The 18,852-nt window shown below is 49.0% G+C and overlaps 5 protein-coding genes across 5 annotated transcripts; 2 read left to right on the forward strand and 3 right to left on the reverse strand.

The window, feature by feature from the left end:
* Positions 1-3,883: 3,883 nt before the first annotated feature.
* On the reverse strand, positions 3,884-5,691 carry CTRU02_212795 (uncharacterized protein; the record flags this gene model as incomplete). Its single annotated transcript, XM_036721359.1, has 3 exons — positions 3,884-5,395; positions 5,452-5,580; positions 5,641-5,691. The coding sequence occupies 3 exons, from the start codon at positions 5,689-5,691 to the stop codon at positions 3,884-3,886; spliced, it is 1,692 nt and encodes a 563-aa protein (XP_036586528.1).
* A 503-nt stretch (positions 5,692-6,194) lies between these two features.
* On the reverse strand, positions 6,195-6,563 carry CTRU02_212796 (gram-positive signal ysirk family; the record flags this gene model as incomplete). The annotated part of the gene is made up of 1 exon (XM_036721360.1): positions 6,195-6,563. One exon carries the CDS (start codon positions 6,561-6,563, stop codon positions 6,195-6,197), a length of 369 nt encoding a protein of 122 aa, XP_036586529.1.
* An 816-nt stretch (positions 6,564-7,379) lies between these two features.
* Positions 7,380-8,225, forward strand: CTRU02_212797 (uncharacterized protein; the record flags this gene model as incomplete). Its single annotated transcript, XM_036721361.1, has 2 exons — positions 7,380-7,422; positions 7,492-8,225. The coding sequence occupies 2 exons, from the start codon at positions 7,380-7,382 to the stop codon at positions 8,223-8,225; spliced, it is 777 nt and encodes a 258-aa protein (XP_036586530.1).
* Positions 8,226-8,739: 514 nt separating this feature from the next.
* On the forward strand, positions 8,740-10,406 carry CTRU02_212798 (nad dependent epimerase; the record flags this gene model as incomplete). The annotated part of the gene is made up of 4 exons (XM_070205913.1): positions 8,740-9,235; positions 9,325-9,538; positions 9,590-9,778; positions 9,833-10,406. 4 exons carry the CDS (start codon positions 8,740-8,742, stop codon positions 10,404-10,406), a joined length of 1,473 nt encoding a protein of 490 aa, XP_070060306.1.
* Positions 10,407-11,666: 1,260 nt separating this feature from the next.
* CTRU02_212799 (uncharacterized protein) lies at positions 11,667-12,460 on the reverse strand (the record flags this gene model as incomplete). The annotated part of the gene is made up of 2 exons (XM_070205914.1): positions 11,667-12,091; positions 12,160-12,460. 2 exons carry the CDS (start codon positions 12,458-12,460, stop codon positions 11,667-11,669), a joined length of 726 nt encoding a protein of 241 aa, XP_070060307.1.
* Positions 12,461-18,852: the final 6,392 nt, after the last annotated feature.

Raw genomic sequence — 18,852 nt, forward strand, 5'->3', positions numbered from 1 at the left:
GCCCTCCTTGCACCAAATATTCTCTTTGATTGGCTAGGAGGCGAGATTGCTCATCGCCCACCCTCAGCCTGATGAGCCTGCCATGCCACGGAATCATACCAAGCTTTCCGCCTGAGCCTGCCGCGCAAAGACGCGGCAGGGCATGCGGCCGTCTTCATGAACTATGGCGATATAGCCATGGCCGCCACTACCACCGCTGATGTAATTGTGCCTGTATGACTACCGTCTCTGCCCGGCGTGACATCAACAAACTACATTAGGCCAGACTGGAACTGTCGACGTTTGGTCGCTGTTGACCCCAATGCTTATCAGACCATCAGTACTCTACGCTTTCTAGGCGATCTTAACAACCCCGGCAGTTTAAGCATGATGGGGTATCGAAATGTCCCAAATGCGGAGGTTTAAACGGGGTGGCACATGTTCGGACGCCAGGCCAAGATAGGGAAGGACTCTGCAGGCAGTGCAGGCAGACCAAGAGGGGGATCACCACATTTGCTGGCTTGGCGGGACTTAGCCAAGATGCCAGTAGGTAGGGCTTATTGCAGAGTGGACTCTGCTCCATTTCCATGGAACCCATGCGCTCTTGGCCTTTTCTCGTGAGCTCCAGACTTTGAAAGGCCGCTTCCAAGAAGTATCCCGCCCCAGTTTGCTCAGCGTGTGGGCAGAAAACCCGTTACGCAACTGCCTCTAGGAATCTCTCGGCGTCTTGGACGTCTTGGCTCATCAGCTGAAGCGCCTTGGATTCTTGGATTACATCAAGTCTCGGCGCCAACCCGCCAAGACTGCCCAATATTTCTCTCAATTTCATCCTCCCTTCGGTGCGAATGCTCGGGCACGCACTACACAGAGCAAAGTTAGAAATGCGGAAGCAACAGGTCAGTACCACCTAGCGGGTGTTGTACAGAGCACACGCGACCATGGCGTAACCCTCCAAAAAAAGAATCGAGGAAGACGCGCGACCTACGAGATGTTCGACGGAGCTTTACAACTCCAAGACGGCAAAAGTCTTGGTCGTGGCCTTGGCTTCCTCTTGGCCGGGCGATTGTGACGGTGACCGAGGGGTATATCCAACTCTATAGGGACTGAAACGGACATCACCTTCCGGTACCCGGACCCGACCCTGACAGGCCAGAGGTCAAGCAATGGGGCCGTGCTGTCAACTGGCGATATCCCGTGCTGCCGAAAGAGGCTGCTGACTTGTCTTTGCTTGGCATTGGTCTACTGAACGATGTCTTGATTTCGAGTATCCCTCCCCCTGGGTCGCCAGACTCTTATTGTCCAGTCGAGCGGTCTGTAACGCCTAATATGCTGGCGGAGCTGTCTCCTCTCACCCAAAGCTGTGCTTTCCACTCCCCGTATGCCAGCAAGAAGACTGCTGCTTCTGGTGCCAAGGAGGGTATCGCGGTTTGCATGCACATTCTCCTTTGTAGACTCAGAATGCATGTGTTTGGGGCCGTTGTGGCTTGGATGGCTTGCAACAGTTGCACGAGTTGACAGTGGTAGGTCTTCCAGCATTCTAACTTCTAACACGAGTTGGAAGACGGTCTCCACTTACAGGAAATAACACTGCTGCACGATGCCCCTGTTTCCTAATGAGCAGGCGTTGTTTGCTTGCAATTTTCGTTTCCATCTATTTCTGTTTCTCAGTTGTTTCCCTTGAAAGACGCGGTAGCCCCTCCGAAAAGGCCCTGTGGTTCACACCCCTTGAGACGCCAAGGGTCCGGAGTTCTCTCATTCAACGGGTCGATTACCCATCGGTGCAGGCCTCTGCATCTGCGTCTGCCGAAATTCCCTCAATCAGAGAGACGAAGCAGCTAGGACGGAGTAACGGGCTTGGTGGGCCGTGAGTCGAGGCCCTCGCCAGCTTTTAGACTTTGCCTGGTGCCGCGCGAGCAGTTCCCCCAGATGTGTCCTCATGAGAGGCCTCCTGGTGTTTAGCTTACAGTGTAATTGACTACCGGTGTACATGTTTTCAAGGCAAGTAATAGAGGTCGGAAACTCAGGGGTGCCGCCCTGACGTTGTTGTGAGAAATTTGTGAGCCAGCCCCCTCGCTGGCGACAATCTCGCCACAGCAGGCATGCTCATGCTCAGAAAATAAGTTTGTTGTCGTCTTGCGGCCAAGATACTTTGCATACCCCGCAAGCCAAGATTTAAGATCGTATTCGTTCGACATTAGGATAGGGCCGATGAATTCGATGGTGTTTCTTATTGCTCTTAGAGCTACCGTAGACACTGTGAATGAGTATACTGTACAACTGACAGTGTCATGGACCCTTTCTGTTTGTCCAGTCTTATCTGGCTAGGACAACTTAGGCCTGTCCGCGGGAAGAAAATGCCTCGTGATGTTCTCTCAGGGGACTGTTGGACATCGCAAAGCGTTGCCCGCCGCTAGCGAATATCCCCGTCAACAAGTGATGCCAAACTGATACACAAGTCATGAAATGCCCGTCATGAATTCCGACGACAACGTCTCTACGATTTTTGCCTCGTACGTCAAGATGATTATCTGTTGATTATGGCAAGAGCATGGACTCGTTCCATTCTTGACTCAAGCTCTTCTGGACACTATGTCGCCGAGATGGAAGGACGTCATCATGATTCCAGAGCTCTTCTCAAAACACCATGGACAAAAAATCGGATCATCTGTTGATGTCTCCAGTTGGACGAAAAAAAATCTCATCGCGAAGGTGAGCTCCATCGACACCGCAAAACCCCTTTGCCTACCTACACTACATCAAAATTTTCGTACCCAGCCTGCCGAGGTGGCCCAGGCTCGGCGCACCCGCTACCTGCTACCTGCAACTTGCTGACCCGATCGCCGCCCTCCACCAGTTGCGGGTTCTGATCGTCATCGTGCAATCGAAATCCCGAGCGAAACGAGCGTCGCAGATACCGCCCGCGTTGGCCCTTGCCCTCGTCCTCGTTGGCTCTCTGCACTGCACCGAAAGGGCGCCCCGCGCCACGCGATTTCTTGCCAGGAAAACGGCGCGGCGGCAAGGTGTGTCTGCGGCTCTTGTTGTCTCTTTCGTTGGCGAGATGGACTGAAACGGCATCGAAATGAGAAAACAGTCCTTGCGCGGGCTCTTTCAGAGGTGTGGTTGTGGGAGACGTGCGTGTGGAATAGCATCCTCACGTCGTGCTTCTAGATGACCAAGTCTTCCGGTTCAGAGCCATCCCTTTATTCAGAACGCGCTGTCACTTTTGGTGATGTTTTTTTTCTTGCGAACCTTCGCGGTGGCGGGCGAAGGCCCGTCGAGGACGCCTTGCCCTGTTGGGGATCAAGCTTCGGCGCTGCTCATGGCTTTTGTAGTTTTTGCATGTGTGTCAGTGTCTAATGCCATCTGCTGGTCCGAGTCCGACACCTAGCATAGAAGGTTCGCAACCCTCTTGTACTGCGCGAAGCTGGAAAGGCATCTCTGAAGTTTGAGCTTGCGGAGCGAATGGCGATGTGAGCTGTAAAGGAAGTGATGTGAGGGGGAGGTTTGGGGTGATATGTAGGTGGCCTGTGTGAGTGATGATTACTATTTGCCGTTGTGATGCCGTTTCGTGAGTAAGGATAGAGGACTTGAAGGAGTCGGATACAGGCTTTCCGCAAGACCAGGACAGGTGTCGGGCGATATCTGGGTGAATTCCATGTCTGGATCTGCCAGTAGGCCTCGGGAGCCCCTGGTATCGTGGAGCATCTTAACGATACCTTTAATGACGCGTGGAACTATTAAGCCAGCTTGATTCGCTCGCCTACTCGCTCATATTCATGGAAGCATTGGGATAGCTTGCTATCACAGACTGGTGCTCATGTCATAAGAACCTGAGTGTTGATAAGTATCTGGTTTATATACATGTAGCGACATTAGCATTAAGAAAGGGTATTTTATAGTTTGATTACCATCCAGCAATTCTAGAGACGATCCTGGATCGACCACGGGCATATCTCAAAAGTAGAACCAGGGTTAGAGTGACCATTAGGTTTATAAGACAAGCTTGTACGAAAGGAATTTGTTGCCAATCGTTTGAGAAACCCAGAGTTCTCTGATGAGTGCTGGGGGCGCTTGGCGCATTCGCAGCTGCCGCCATGCATTGCCGTGGCTCAGCACACCACAAGTCGTCACACTGATCAACGACAGCCTTGGAGGGCACGAATGTTGTGACAACGGCAGACTTTCCAAGTACTTCATCTGTGGCTGAAAGAGCTTCCACATACGCCTTTGCAACATGGTTCGCCGTCGTGATGGTGGTTTCGAACCCCTTTTTCGGCGCGTGGACAACGTCGGAGAATGGCCCGTCTGGATCCAGCGCCCCAAGAACCCGCCATCTCTTCACCTCAGTAGCACCGTTCCAGCTAATATAAAAAGCGGTTGACGACGTATTCGTCCTCGAGAATGAGACTATTGCAACCTCATTCAGCGGTCTACCCACCCATTCACTCTTGTACACGCGGTATAGGGTACCAACCGAGACGTCACCTATACAGGCTTTGAGACCGGGTGTCCCGTCTTTGGTGTATTCTGCAAAACAACCAGCGTCGCCGAATCCAACAAGAACATTGTCGTTCGGAAGGACGTGAGTACTGCCAGCGATCTTTGCAGTGTACTCTACACCCGGTCCAGAGTACTGTTTCTCTATCTGCGCTGTCCTCGACAAATGGTCTAGTTGGATGATCAGGCCTTTTGACGGCCGTTCTGGTTTGAAGGCCGGGCGTCGAGCATTGTCGAACATTGACAGTCTCGTGACTTTTCCGTCATCTGCCAGCACCTTAACTTGATGTTGGAAAACAAATGCCGGGTCCATTCCTGCAAACGTCGATTGCTTCCCCCCCAGACGCCAGATGATACTACCATCGCGGCTGGAAATCTTGAAAACAGTTGAGAGATGCCTCCCTGAGACAAGGTAGTTACCGTCGGGTAGTTTCTCTACGGAATTCAGGTGAAGATAATCCCACGGGTTTGAGCGGGACCCCGTCGTTAGGCGAACCAGACTTTCGGTCGGGTCGACGTGATCCAAAGATCTCCATTCGAACAGCACGCGGCCTGACTTGATGTCAATCTCTTGAAAGACGCCCTCGAGCAACCAGATCATGCCATGGCCCTCGGCCAGTCGACTAGCGTCGTGTAGCCGTCGTCGGTACTGTGTGATAAGAGCCGTTTCCCCAGACTCGGTTGTGGTAAACTCGTGAAGATCGCATGAAGTCGCGACGCCACTACCCGAAACGTGCTTCACTGGCTGATAATGAGCATCGAGAATGATTCCTTGGCCCCTAGCGAAACCTTGGTCGTTGAAACCGCGCAGCATGCATATGTGTGTCGATTTCTCAAAGTTGCAAGTGTGAAAATCGTAGACATGGGGACCAGGTCCCTCTGTGCCGGCGTACGCATCACTGCCGCTCCAAACTAGATCCTGAAACGCTTCATCAGTTTTCAATGCAAAATTGACAGTCAGATAGGTTCCCGCACCCCATTGTTGTCGAATATCATCGGCGTTGACACGTAACCCTTGAAAGGCGCAAGAAAATATAGTCCTGGGCTTAGAAGGTTGCCATTGCGCAGCGTGATGTCCAGTCGTGGCGCGACAATATCAGGTCGCTTGCTTACAATGTGAGTTCAAGCATGGTAATTGGCAATGCGATTGGAAGAGAGGCTTACCGACTTGAAGGGATGACTCGCATCTGGCGATCTACATGCTGCAGGCGACATTACTAACGAAAGAAGAATGAAAGAATATTTTCCTTCAAGGTTTCTCTTTCTTCTCTGTCTTACGTTCTGTGTGTCGCGGAGAAGTCCAAAATGAGACGGAACACAACGATACCCACTAATAAAAGGAAATGAGGGGGCGGAGTCATGACGGTGCTAGATCTCAACAACACCGAAACCTGTACTGTGTCTTTTTAACCCAGGAAGTGAGACGGACAGCTTTGACCACAAACACGGGAGCAGATCTGTATGTGGCAGATGAAGCGGATCTGACATGCCAGGCGGAAGTTCAAGAGGCACGAACAATACAGAACGAGGGCTGCAATCAGTGATCTTTTTATAATACTTCTTAGCAGGACATGTAAATAGACACCCAAGGTGCGAGGCTGCAAGAGTGGTTTCAAGCTTTATCGGATGTTTATTCTCGGTCTTGTAAAAAAAAGAACAACTACGGCAACTACGCTTGCTCTGACATTCTTGTAAGGTGCGAATTTGTTATCAGGTCATCACTCAAGTGGATGGAAGACAGCGTCGTCTTCGGAACGCTTAGTCTCGGATCCATCAGGCGTCGCCTGAGTGTAAATGTAACGAGCGTCCAGCTCAGCATCACGCTTGGTCTCAGATCCGTCGGGTGTCGACTGAGTGTAGATGTAACGAGCATCTAGCTCAGCATCGCGCTTAGTCTCGGATCCATCAGGCGTAGCCTGAGTATAGATATAACGAGCGTCCAGCTCAGCTGCCTTGTTCTCTACTGGAAGATCGTTAGCATTACTAATCTTGGTTCCGCCGAGCAGTTTGCTCTCACCGGAAACGGGAGCTGCTTGGACCAAAGGGGCCACGGCGATTAGAATGGCGCAAAGCTGTTGGGATAGCATGGTGATGATGATGGTGATTCACAAATTGGAAGTTGGAAAGAGGTGTATTTTTGCAAGATATGTGCTGGCACGGGCGACCGACACCAGGCAGGATCCTGATGTTACTTATTATACGCTACCTAAAGCCTTCCCAGCAATCATGACTTCATCTGGGGCGGCCATGCACGGAAACCTTGGACAGCCGTTTCAACAAGTCACTCGTCAGCAGGAGGCTACCCGAAAACGAGTTGCCCGGAGAATTCGTAAGGAATGCTGTCGCCGAAAGTTTAATTTAGTGTAAGGTGCCACAGAAAACTGTTTTTCGTTGAGTCAATAAAGTACTTGGCACATGGTATTGTAAGACAGTATGGAGTGTTGATCCACAACAGTCACTTTGAACAAGGTATCATAGGGAGTTGAGAACTGCGGCTTTACTAGCAAGTGGAGTGTTCGAATCTCTCCCGGAATTGGAGCCCAAGGTTGGCCCCTCACCATTACTCGAGTCGATGGGGCCCTCTGTATCCGAACCACCTCCTGATGCTGCGAAACGCGTCCGTATACATAAGCTGAGACTGGATCAACGGATCAGCGGCGGTTTTCGAGAAAGAAAAGGGTTGAAAATGTCTTCTCATGTGGTTATGTCTGCCTTAGTCTTCTTTCCTTATCCCCTTGAACGTCCTACTCTGCTATCGTAGCATAAGCACCTTGCGCAGGTCAGCTATGGACATGTTTAGATCCACAATGTTTTCCCCGAAAGGCGCAGTCTCCAGGCCGATCACAGACATCTTCACAAGCGATACAGATATCGATCGTCGGGGTTTGTCACGCACAGTTCCCATGAAAGTACTCTGTCTCGGACTTGGAAGAACAGGCACAGCGTGTAACTCTCCCGTTCTCCATCTTTGCTTTTTTGTCTCCTCTTTCTAAGTAGTTACTAATAGAAGAGCAGCACTTCGTGTAGCTCTTAAACAACTGGGATTCCAGGACACCTACCACATGTTGAATGCAAGTGCCGAGAACCCACCGGACTGTTTGCTGTGGAGTCAAGCTCTCGCAGCAAAATATGACGGCACCGGGGAAAGGTTCAGCAAGGAGAACTGGGATGCATTACTTGGCCACTGTCAAGCCGTGTGTGACTGGCCTGCAGCGTCATTTGCGAGTGAGCTCATCGAAGCATACCCGGATGCTAAAGTAATTTTAACGACACGCGACGCCGACTCCTGGTACAAGTCAACCAAAGCCACGGTCAACTGGCGAGCCAAAAAGGATTACTTCCTGTGGGCTTTGTCATATGTTGATTGGGCATCGTCCATGTATTATCCAATGCTTCGGAAATACTGGGATTCGGTGTTTATGGGAGATTTTGAGAAGAACGGAAAAGCCGTCTTTTTATCCCATAACGAGCAGATTCGGGAGCTTGTTCCTCCTGATAATCTGCTTGAACTGAGAATCGGCGACGGCTGGGATTGGGAGCCACTTTGCAAGTTCTTGGGATGCCCTATCCCTGCAGGTCCTTTTCCGCGCGTCAATGAAGGAGATTCATTTCTCAGACGGGTCAAACGGCGAAACTATTGCCAAGTTTGCAATGTGCTTCTTCGTTGGTTAATTTGGGGCATGGTTGGTTGGGGCTTAATGCATGCGATGCGGGTCCTCACAAGCATATGGAAACTTTCTCCTCAATAGCTATATAATCGCGCCCTCATGATCATATAACAACACCACAAGTCAAGTGCTTGTCTGCCAAGAACATAGCCTATTCAACTTAAACACTGCCGCAACAAGGGTACTGCGTAGCAATATCAAACTACTAACGGCACTTTCCGAACTTTCCGGGGACAATCTCGTACAACTGCTGTCACGGTACTCCGTAGATAAGAGGCAATTGTTGCAAAGCAATGGTCGTTCCACTTTTGTCAGCACAACTGCGTATAGTAGAGTTCTGTGGGTTCGGGCCCACTATATTGTCTCTGGGAGCCCCGTTGAAAGCGAGTGCGAGTACGAGTCAACGGTTACTTTCCGAATTGCAACGTTGGCGTCGATCTGAGATCGCTCACAGGGTAGGTCTAGACAAAACGCTGCGCTACTCCCGCGGTATGCTGAGCGCACCGCCTGGTTTCTGGCCGTTTATGTGTCGCACGTACCGCCGCACCTGCGCAGTACTTGTCCTCCTCACCCTGATCTCAATATCTGACCAGCCATGCCCAAAAGATTGGTCAATTTGCCATGGGCTTCCTTGCCGAAAGGCAAGGCGGGAGTCGTTGCCTTGATAGCCTCGGTGCGGGTTGTCGACTTTTACCAAATAGCAAGTTTCCAAACTTGTATTACCTTGCATATTCAACATTTGCAGCCGGGCCTGTCTTCCACGGATGTAGCACGCCACGTGGGCGTAGCCCAGGGCATGTTTACAGCTGCACAGATTGTATCTGCGCCGCTGTGGGGTGTTGCTACTGACCGCATCGGCCGAAAGGCTGTCATTCTGGTAGGTCTCGTCACTACGGCTGCTGCGTGCATAGGAGTAGCCTTTGCTGGGTCTATTGGGGCGATAGTGGCCTGGCGCCTTTTTGCCGGCGCTCTCAATGGTACTGTCGTGGCTGCTCGGGCTGCCATGTCCGACAACCTTGCCTTGGAACATCGGCCAGCAGGGTTTTCACTGCTCGTCCTATCGTTTAATATAGCCAATACCATTGGTCCACGTAAGTCAGCCTTTTGCCTGTCGCATCTTACCACCATCTCAGCACGCCTGTGCTACAATGCGCTCCAGTGGCTGATGCGTACTCTCCAGTCATTGCCGCAGTTTCAATAGGCCATAGTTCCAAAGGGCCACTGACGTCCATTCCATCACCAGCGTCGAGTAACAAGGGAGTGATGAGTTGGGCGGCAAGTCACCCTTTTGCAACCCCCAATCTCTTGAGTGCATTGGTGCTTGTAGGGGACGCAATTATGGTGTGGTATAAGTTGAAGGAGATAGACCAAGACAAGTACACCGACTTGCAAAAGTGGACAATGGATATATTTACCCATACACGACAGTGTTTTCCATTCTTCAAAACACGATACCAACAAATTTCAGATATCAATGTCGAGGCTGCTACTAGCGGGAGTGAGGCAGAGAAAAGGGCGCGCTTCAGAGAGCCTGAAACAAAACTTGATCCCTCCGAAAATCGGTTGGATTCCATATGGACACCTCGTTTCATTATCGTCTTATGCACCGTTACGATTCTCGAGTTCCACCTTGGGTAAGTTCTCCCTGCCGTCTGAAAATCCGAGCTACATTACTGATGGCGACCAAGGGCGTTCGGTTCCCTGTGGCCTTTGTTTGTAGTGGCGGCCCGCCGCAAAACCAACGATCCCATTAAGCTACCTTTTCTTTTCAACGGAGGGCTTGAGCTCCAAGACGCAGACCTGGGTTTTGCTGTAGGGATGCTTGGCATCATTGGCGTGGCCCTACAACTCACCGCGGTGCCTCATTTAACTGCCAAGCATGGTGTGGTACGAGCTTTCAAGGCCTCTCTCCCTCTGTTCCCGGCCAGTCTTTTTATTGCTCCGTATCTGGCTCTTCTGCCTGCAGGCAATGGCTGGGTGTTGTGGGCGGGTATACTTTTCGTTCTGCTTTTGCACGTCATAGGTCGGTCGTTCGGGATTTTGGTGTCGATTTTGCTTGTGAATCAGTCTACTACGCAATCATCCCGTCGAGGGACGGTCCATGGGATAGCGAATGCAGTGGCGAGTACGTCGCGATCTGCTGGTTCAATCGCGGGAGGTATGTTGTACGGACTTGGCCTACAGCAGAATGTAGTTGGATTAGGTTGGTGGGTGACATGTTGCGTTGGCATCATTGGCTGGATTCTAGGCCGCTGGCTCTAAGAGTGTAGGTATTAGCCGTTTATGCAGATGCCATCATGGCGCCCAGCGAACCCATCAATCCTAGAAACTCTGCGTTTTGCCTTTGCTTTGAATCCTGGGTACCGTAAATGTTGACGTCCCCTAATTCAAGGAGCTTAGATCCTGAGGATAGTGGGAACGGCGTTCTTTGGCGTCTACTTCATTGCGTGAAACCACTTCTTGACTAATATTGACAAGTAGATGCAGTAAGGGTTGTCAACTGTCTTGACCTGCATCGACTTATGTATCTACTTGGTTTTAAATATTAGTGTCACAGAGAATAACTCAATGGGGCGTAGCGGTACGAGATGCAGTTAAGAGCAGCTTGCGACCGAGAGGAGCGACTGTCGAGACTAAGCAGCAAGAAATAGCTGCATGGCCAGCTTCGTGTCCTAGTTCTATAGGCTGGCGCTACTAAGCCCAAACAACAGTGTAAACCAGGATCTATGTGTAATGCCCTGATATACGTAGCCGCGGGGGACAAGCTCTTGCCTGCCCACTGGGTCAAGGGCGTTGGCTACATTGAATTGTTTCTAAAGTGAAAATTCGTTGCATGGGGTCATTTGACTTTGTCTACTTGCAGGACACACGGGTGTTTAAAGACAGGATGCAATGAGCACCAGAACTTTCCACATGCTGTCGTCACATTTCCGCATCACCCATTGTATCCTCGCACCTTAATTCCATACAAAGGTCCTTTCGGATCCATAAACAGTCTTTTTCTGCTGTCTTTCTTCCATTGCAAAGAGTGGTTAAAGAAGGCCTTTTCTTCCAGCACCAGAAGTCCCGCCCCCCGACAAGGCCTTCGCCTCAAAACAGAGACCGGGTGGATGTTATTAAGTCTGCCTATTCAACAATCTTCTTTGAGCGCCTCAGCGGTCATAGGTTGACGTTCTTTCTCCATCTCAACACGTCTATCCCGAAAACCTTCTGGACACGCCCCGTGTTGTGGCTATTGACTATGTTGACGCCCTGATTGACAGTCAGAGAAAGAAGCCTCTCAACGTGTACCAACCTCACAAGATGCCGCCTCATCCCTGGGGCGAGGCTTCGTTGCCGAAGATGCAACATTTCTCCGGCTGGTTTCCCCATCACTGGACACCGAAACAATTTGACAGCTGGCTGATTGTTACGTTTGGGCCATTGAACAATCCGAATTACACAGACCCTAATGTCTCAAAGAAACCTCCTTCGGAGCATGATCCTCAACTTTCGGGTCCTTCAGCATAAACAACATGATCGTCAAAGTGAACCCACAAGCAATTGAGACACCGGCATTAAATCAGCAAAGTTCCATGCCTTGCCTCCCCACTCCTGTTCCGTGTCCAAAACCTGGAGTTGTGACAGTTTTGACTGAAGGTGGTCGTCTTGGTCCTCACAGTATGACAAAATCTTCTTGTCCAGGCGCTTTATGTGCTTCATTATGGCCTTCTCATCGGACACGATCTCTCGCTCCAACTTCTTCAGCGCACGCAGCTTGCGTTTTAATAACCTTACTCGCAGGGTTTCCACATTACGCGTGGCATGGTGCATATTAATGATATCCTTCAGCTGCTCGGGATGCCAGATAGGAAGCATCATGTACTTGACTAGATCTTTCGGGTTGACCACTGAATAGACGAGGGGCGCCACAAAGCCAGCATCGCAGCAAAGCTGGAGTATTCCGGCTTCAACTTCTCTCAGGTTAGCTGATTGATTTCATCTCTTTTTTTCACTTTTTTTTTTTTTATCTTACGCTCGGCAACCATCATTTGCAAATTCTGCAACTCGTTGGCTATATCCCCTGCTCGATCGTGCAGCTTAACTGCTTTGTTGTGCACCTCCTCCGAACTCAAAACCCTAGTCTTTCGAAGGACGTAGTTGTTGAGACACATTCTGCCACGAGACTGGGCATGCGTAACAAATTGCTTTGTAAGTTCAGTGCCAGCTTTGGCAGCGGCAGATTTCGCCGCAGATTCCTCCGCTTCTAGAAAGGTCTTTCCGGCGACGTCCTCGTAGTGAGCCTTACGATCAGGATCAGCTGGATTCTGTGCCATGCTCTCGATAATGTTTTCAAATGAGAGTAAAATCCGCCAATGGCGGTAGATTGCATCCCCGATTTTGTTAATGAAAAGACCAACATTCGCCTCAACGTGGCTTTTCTTGGAAATGGTCCAAGTCAGAGCCCCTGTTCTATCCAAGAACTTTTGCGCGTCTTGCATTTCCGGATTGTCTTTGTTGATTATACAAAGCAAATCCATGGATTCTTTCAACGAAGGGGGTACCGAAGTGACTGCACAGACTCTCTCCTTTGACAAAATCTATCGCAGTCAGTACGCATGAATCTCACCGCGTTTATAGGGTCCACAAACATTCGTATAAGCTGACAGACTAAGCTCAGCCGCTGTCTTAGGTGAAGTCGACTCGAACTTCCCAGAGATTTCGCGCCTACCTGAAACACCCCATGGTGAGAATAGACCTGAGTCTGCGGTGGGCCGACAGTTATATCCGTGTATTCTGTCTGCCCGAACTTCAACACCCTTGAAGAACCATGAGGTTTCCAAGTTTTCGACAATAAGGGGAATTCTCTTATAAATGTCTAGACAGGCACTTCTTGAAGCTTTAGTGTCGACAACAGTCAGGTATCTGTGTTTCAGGTCAAACTATAGAAGGCAGTACGTGAGTCCATTTTGATTCAATGCTCTCCTTCAATGGTAAAGGTTTCTTACCCTGTAAATGTCAACCTCACCCGACGGTTGTTTATTTGCAATGAATGTGCATTCCAAGCTCCAGTCTGCCAAGTTATTCTTTTCTTTTTGGAGGTACTCCAAAAATGCACTGGTGGTTTTATCCTGCCAGAGGTGTTCTGGAATCGGTGTGGTATGTTTATTTCGCCGATGCCATGTTTTTGAGGTGTAATACTCAATATCGAGAATGAGGCACAGATTTTCAGGGCAAAACTTTTTCTTCGGCCAAATCCGCATTTTTCTACGGAAGCGCTTTGCGTGAGTGAGGCGAGCCTTTTGATGTACACCCAAGATCAGCACGGCAGGTCTGACTTCAGGCTCCAGCCGTGACACAGGTTGAAGACAACAAGGAGGACGGCGAGGAGGGCGACATTGAGGATAGGCATGGTTATAAAATACGAAAAGAAAACTATTTAAGAGACTCTTTTAACATGGCACAAAGTTACTCTGTGAGTTGGGTCATAAAGGTTGGATATCTTGCTAGATTAATTAACTTTCAGGTAAGCCTGGACTGCGCTCTGAGTGGTTCCGTTCCTTGTAATTATCGTGGACCCTTGTGAGTCTTTGTGGCATTCTAGGTTCAGGATTCAGGTTAGTTTTGAACTTTACATGGCAGTACTGGGCGTCAACCTGGTAACAGATCATCCGAATATTCATTGTGCCTATCCTCTGGCCTAGGTCTCGGACAGTGCTCAGCAGGATACAGGAACGCTCATTGTTTTGCCCAGTCGGTATGGTTTCTTGTTAGAAGTGGATTTAAGACCTCAGAATACCGGGATCTGCACACCGAATGGTGAGCTGTCACCCCTAAATCCTAGGAATATTCCCAACTACACGAGGTGTAAACCATTCCGTACACTGATCTTAGGATATAGAATCTTTCTGCCCAACTCCCTTAATCCTAGGATTGGCTGGCAAAGTAGATCTTAAAAACGTGAAAAGGGTTCTGTGACGACCACAATAGTTGATCCATAATTGCCTTGCAGCATTTGCACTTAATATATCGTGACAGGTTCCGTACAGGTAATAATAAGTAAGTGGTAAACTCATAGTTACCGTGGTGTGCAGGAGTATAGTAAAAGTGGCGGTTTAGAAGTGAAGGTGGGAGATACGGTCTCGTAGCCCATTACTTGTGGAAGGGAGAAAGCGGTGTCAGCCAGTTCCTGGTGCCGGGCGGCTACACAAGCCCCTGCATTCCAACTGTAGTAACTGCAAGTGAATTCATAAATCTTGAGTTAACCATAGATGTAGAAGCAGCGAGGTATGATACCTCTATTTGCAAATCAGCATTGGCAGACGTGCCCGGGGTTTCTCGATATAAGGTAGCGATATGTTCCGGCAGAAAGAATGTAATCCAAAAAAATTGCAACATTTCCGGTACCGATCCTCTAATATTCACATCTTGAGTAATCAAATTGTAGTCCCCGCCTCAACATACCTGATGGAATATCGGACGCATCAAGCCTTGCAATTGGGTGGATCTAAGTCAGAATTGGAGTGTTCGGATGTTCAACTAGTGCCTGCTCCGTTGGCAACTTGGAGAACGCAGTTTCCTAAAGCTTGGCAGTCAAACATCAATGAGTTTTACGCGAAATTCATCAGGTTATTGGACTATTCTTACTCCGTTTGCCACTCCTGTCAGGGCAAGCCACGCATCCGTACTGGCTAGAGTACTAGTAATTACTGGCGAGTAAGGTTTTAGGGTCCTCATTCCAACATTAGCTATCGCCGTAGCTAAAGATAGCAAAGAAATCTGTATTGGCTAGAGGAATTACGGAAAGCTGGGCCGTGTTTGACGCGCTCCGCGTTGCTTGTCACAGGGTGCTTAAGGTGGGTAGGCTACTAAGACATGAATTCTACGAAGCTAGTTGTACTGAGAAAGTGTTACCATGAATTGAGAAAAAGGCTTTGAGAGAGGCGTTAAGTCACCCAGGCCTCGAAACATTCACCTCGTAAAGGACTACTCTGTATCTTCTATCAGATCTCACTTCAGCCGGTTGTTACTAGTACTCTTAGCTCACGATGCCATGATAGTCAAGGCCATTCATATATAATCTAAACAGAAATGCAGTATAGCACGGCGACGACTCTATGAGACCTCTTGTTCTTGATAATCTTTATGGTTCTAAGTGCTAACGGGTGGATAGGCATAAACTAGACTCCGCTGCCTGCATTTTGCATGAAGCCAAGCGACCTCGCAGTATTAGAGTTCTGACAGATGTTAGCGTCCCACCCAAACTTCAGCGAGATTCCATGTCAAGTTTATCTCGGACGATCTTCAACAGTGGTCAGTTTCCTGCGGGGTGCAAGCTAAAGTTGTAGTATGCTTTCATGAAACATCATCATTACGTAGTCGACTGCAGACCATTTTGCTCGGAAAGGAGGCTACGAGAACTCGATCAACATACAGGACCTCAGCTCTCCTCCTCCTTATGTTTCCTGCCTTGACTTTTCTTCTCTCTCGCTGAGTCAGAGGCAAGTGCGCCGGTCCATTTGAAAAACGATTCTGATCCTACATAATCGCTGCTATCTTTTGCATCTTCTCGGTCGCTACTAACATTCCAATTTCCAAAGCCCTCCCTAGCCGAAGTTATATTTCTTCTGATCAAGTCAGTAAAGTTTCCCCTGCCAGTTATCTCGGCGACTATTTCGACCTTTTAATGAGAAGCAAGAGCTCATTTTTGGCATAACACAACCTGTTATCTTCCTCACAAGCTAGCTTAAGCAGTTCGAATACCTTCATTGAATTTGGCTTGCTCGATCCTGACATCCTTTCACATCCAGACCTAGGTGAGATGTCTTCCAACACTCGATACAGCCGGCGCAATAAATGCTCCCAATTCTCATCCACCCAGCCTGATAAAAATGGGCCTTCGAAGTGGTCTCGACAAAGCTGGCGCACTGCTGCTCTGGCAGCTGCTAATGCCTTTTCGCATCCTGAAGTCTTGTTATTTGCGATGCCGCCGCCGCCTTCTACACTGTCTGCGAAGACTACCCGGCGAGTTGCTTAAACAACTGCTTTAAAGTCGTCATTGAGCCGAAAGGAGTAGGAAGTGCTGGTTACGGTTGGTTTTAGAACGTTCCAATGAAGTGGCTCGCGTGCATTGGCGAGATCAACCCAATACAGATTGGACGACTTGCCCCGCACATTCTCACAATGCCCTTTTCGAAAGCCGAAAGCTGAATAGGAAATATTTGGAAAAGATGGTCAAAAGCTTTATCTATCAGCCCAAGATTGAGTTCTGTCAGGACCGCATGGGCCAGCGTGTGCTTATGCCCCATGTAACTTATGAGCTTCCTTATTTAGCATAACTGTCATTGAGTCAATTTGTGAACGCCAGACGGTGGTAATGGAGCGCGCAAATGAAACATGGAGGCCTGGGCTGATGGGCTCTCATCGTGAGCACCGCTCTGTTTTCGTGCTTGCATTATTGGCAGACTTGTCTCAGCTGACGCCATGATTCTCCTGTCATGTGCACATATCAACGGTTTTCAGTTGAAAATAATCCGACAGGTCTGGCCCATGTCAATTTGGATAGTTACTCCAAGTTCCAGAGGCTTCGTGTCGTGCTCAATAGTACTGGGTCAGGGCATACCATACTTGGCCGACTCATCTTCAGTATTTGCATCAAACCCTGGACAGCTCCGATTGAAGGTGGTAGGGTTCATAGGGCATACCACTGAATGGCCGCCTCTCCCATTCGGCATCCAGCCACGTGAGAAGCGATTGTTTCTGCTCCCACGTGACGGGTGGGCTGCCGCTTCGACTTGTCCCGTATTCTGACCAATGCAACACTGTCTTACCAGTCATTGATATGTGGGATATATCTAAAGCCAAGAAACAGTGTGTGGTGTCTGATTTTTGTTGCTCTTGGCAATGCTTTTTAAGTTGGTCTCGATGTAGGTAAGCCTTTTACACTGATATTAGTTTGCTGGACGCGTTTAATAAAATTGACACAGGCCTGAGAGGAGGTGCCGACTGTTACCACATTCTTTTGCGCGCATAAATACTACCACCTGATCCATGTGGACTCGAGATGCGTATTCCAATAACACTTACCCAGCAACCAATGAAAATACGTTTTGAGCCACAGTGGTAAGGTAACAAGCTCATGAACTCTCCGAACTGTCGTGGTCTAACTTATACGATTGTTAGAATTCTCACGTGGTAGGTGATCTCAACTAGATGCCCATGTGATTGGCAACCAGACGGTATATCTTGTCCACTCAATTCAGTCTACCCTTGTAAAGCTTTTCTACGTAGTCATATACAGGCTTTACTATAATTCAAAAGAATCTCTCTTCCTACGCGTTACTGGTACCTCTGTGGTCTCAACGCTAATAAGTGCAAGATCAAAAGTAACACGGAGCAGCCTTCAGGAGTAATATCGTCGTCCAGTGGAATCAGTTTGGGGCCATTCATGATTCCAGCAGCTTATTTGAACAAGAGAAATACTTGGGGGGCCTTTTCATTCCTTTTGCGAACTACCCATAGTATCATTGAACCTAAAACGATCAAAAGGGAACGATCTGACATGCCCTGTTCGCGGCACTGCAGTCAGTTGGCTTGAACATAACCGGCGCGCTATTTAATTCTTTTAACTCTCCGTGAAACCTGACTGAAAACTCATCGCGATCTCAAGAGGTGTTTGAAATGCATCCGGTTGTATGGAATTGTGATTATTAAGCATGGGTATGGGAATCCAGAAGTCCGTGAGTGGATGCAATCTTACCGAAACTGGTGGAATGCTGATGTTTTCGAGAATCCTCAGCATCTGCCTTCAGTACTTTGCATCCCCCCTACCCCCGGCAAGAGCCAACGCTCACTCGTGGCTAACTAAGATTTTCCATTTCAACCAGCCAAAAAGCCCCATTCATCGGTACTTCTAGTCTCCAGAGATTCAGGCCTTCATAGATGTACTAGTAGTTTGTAGTCATGAGTTACACGTCGCAACCTCATATTGCTGGCATTCCACTCAATACAGGGATAGATGACATGCCTCCCATTTGTTATTGTTATGAGTAAAAGAATCGGTTGTTTCCATGCAGATTTACTGATTTTAATCAGGAAGGAGGGCTTTGAAACTAGGCGAGACGTGCAGAAAAGTTTATGTTGGCACAGAATGGTTGGCTACCTAACATGGAATAACAAAATGGTTATGCGCAAAGGTAATGACATTATTGATGAACGCAATAGCATCGCAGACCTGAATCCACAGAAGGTTAGTGAACCCGATCAGCATTGCTTACAGATGAGCTATATTAGTAGGTCTCGTTACTAATGTCTAGTAGCTTGCTATGTATAACCCGTGGTTGGCACTCTTGTTGTTCGCAACGGCGCCGAACCCATTAGCTTACGGCCGAACACGGACATCAGCCTCACAATCTAAAAGACGTTGGAAGCTTCCGTTTCGTTGAATACACCGGTTCCCGTTAGCTTCCGCTGGGCTGTCCACCCGACACCATGACGGTGTGGACAACGCCAAATGAGATCATCAGTAACGGATATGATTTTTCTAAACGGAAAGAACGAAGCTGCTTCCGTTTGAAGTCTGGTCACCGGCCCCCGGGAAGCCGGACCCTGCCACCAGCACCGGCCCCTGTCCAGCCCGAGACATCCATTTCAGCCACGCAAATTCCCTCACTGGGGCGGCTAATGCAAGACTAGTAAAGTGTTGTCCAATAGGTTGTTGGAACGCAAT

Source organism: Colletotrichum truncatum (genome assembly GCF_014235925.2).
Source record: "Colletotrichum truncatum strain CMES1059 chromosome Unknown Contig_0009, whole genome shotgun sequence".
Taxonomy (NCBI): domain Eukaryota; kingdom Fungi; phylum Ascomycota; class Sordariomycetes; order Glomerellales; family Glomerellaceae; genus Colletotrichum; species Colletotrichum truncatum.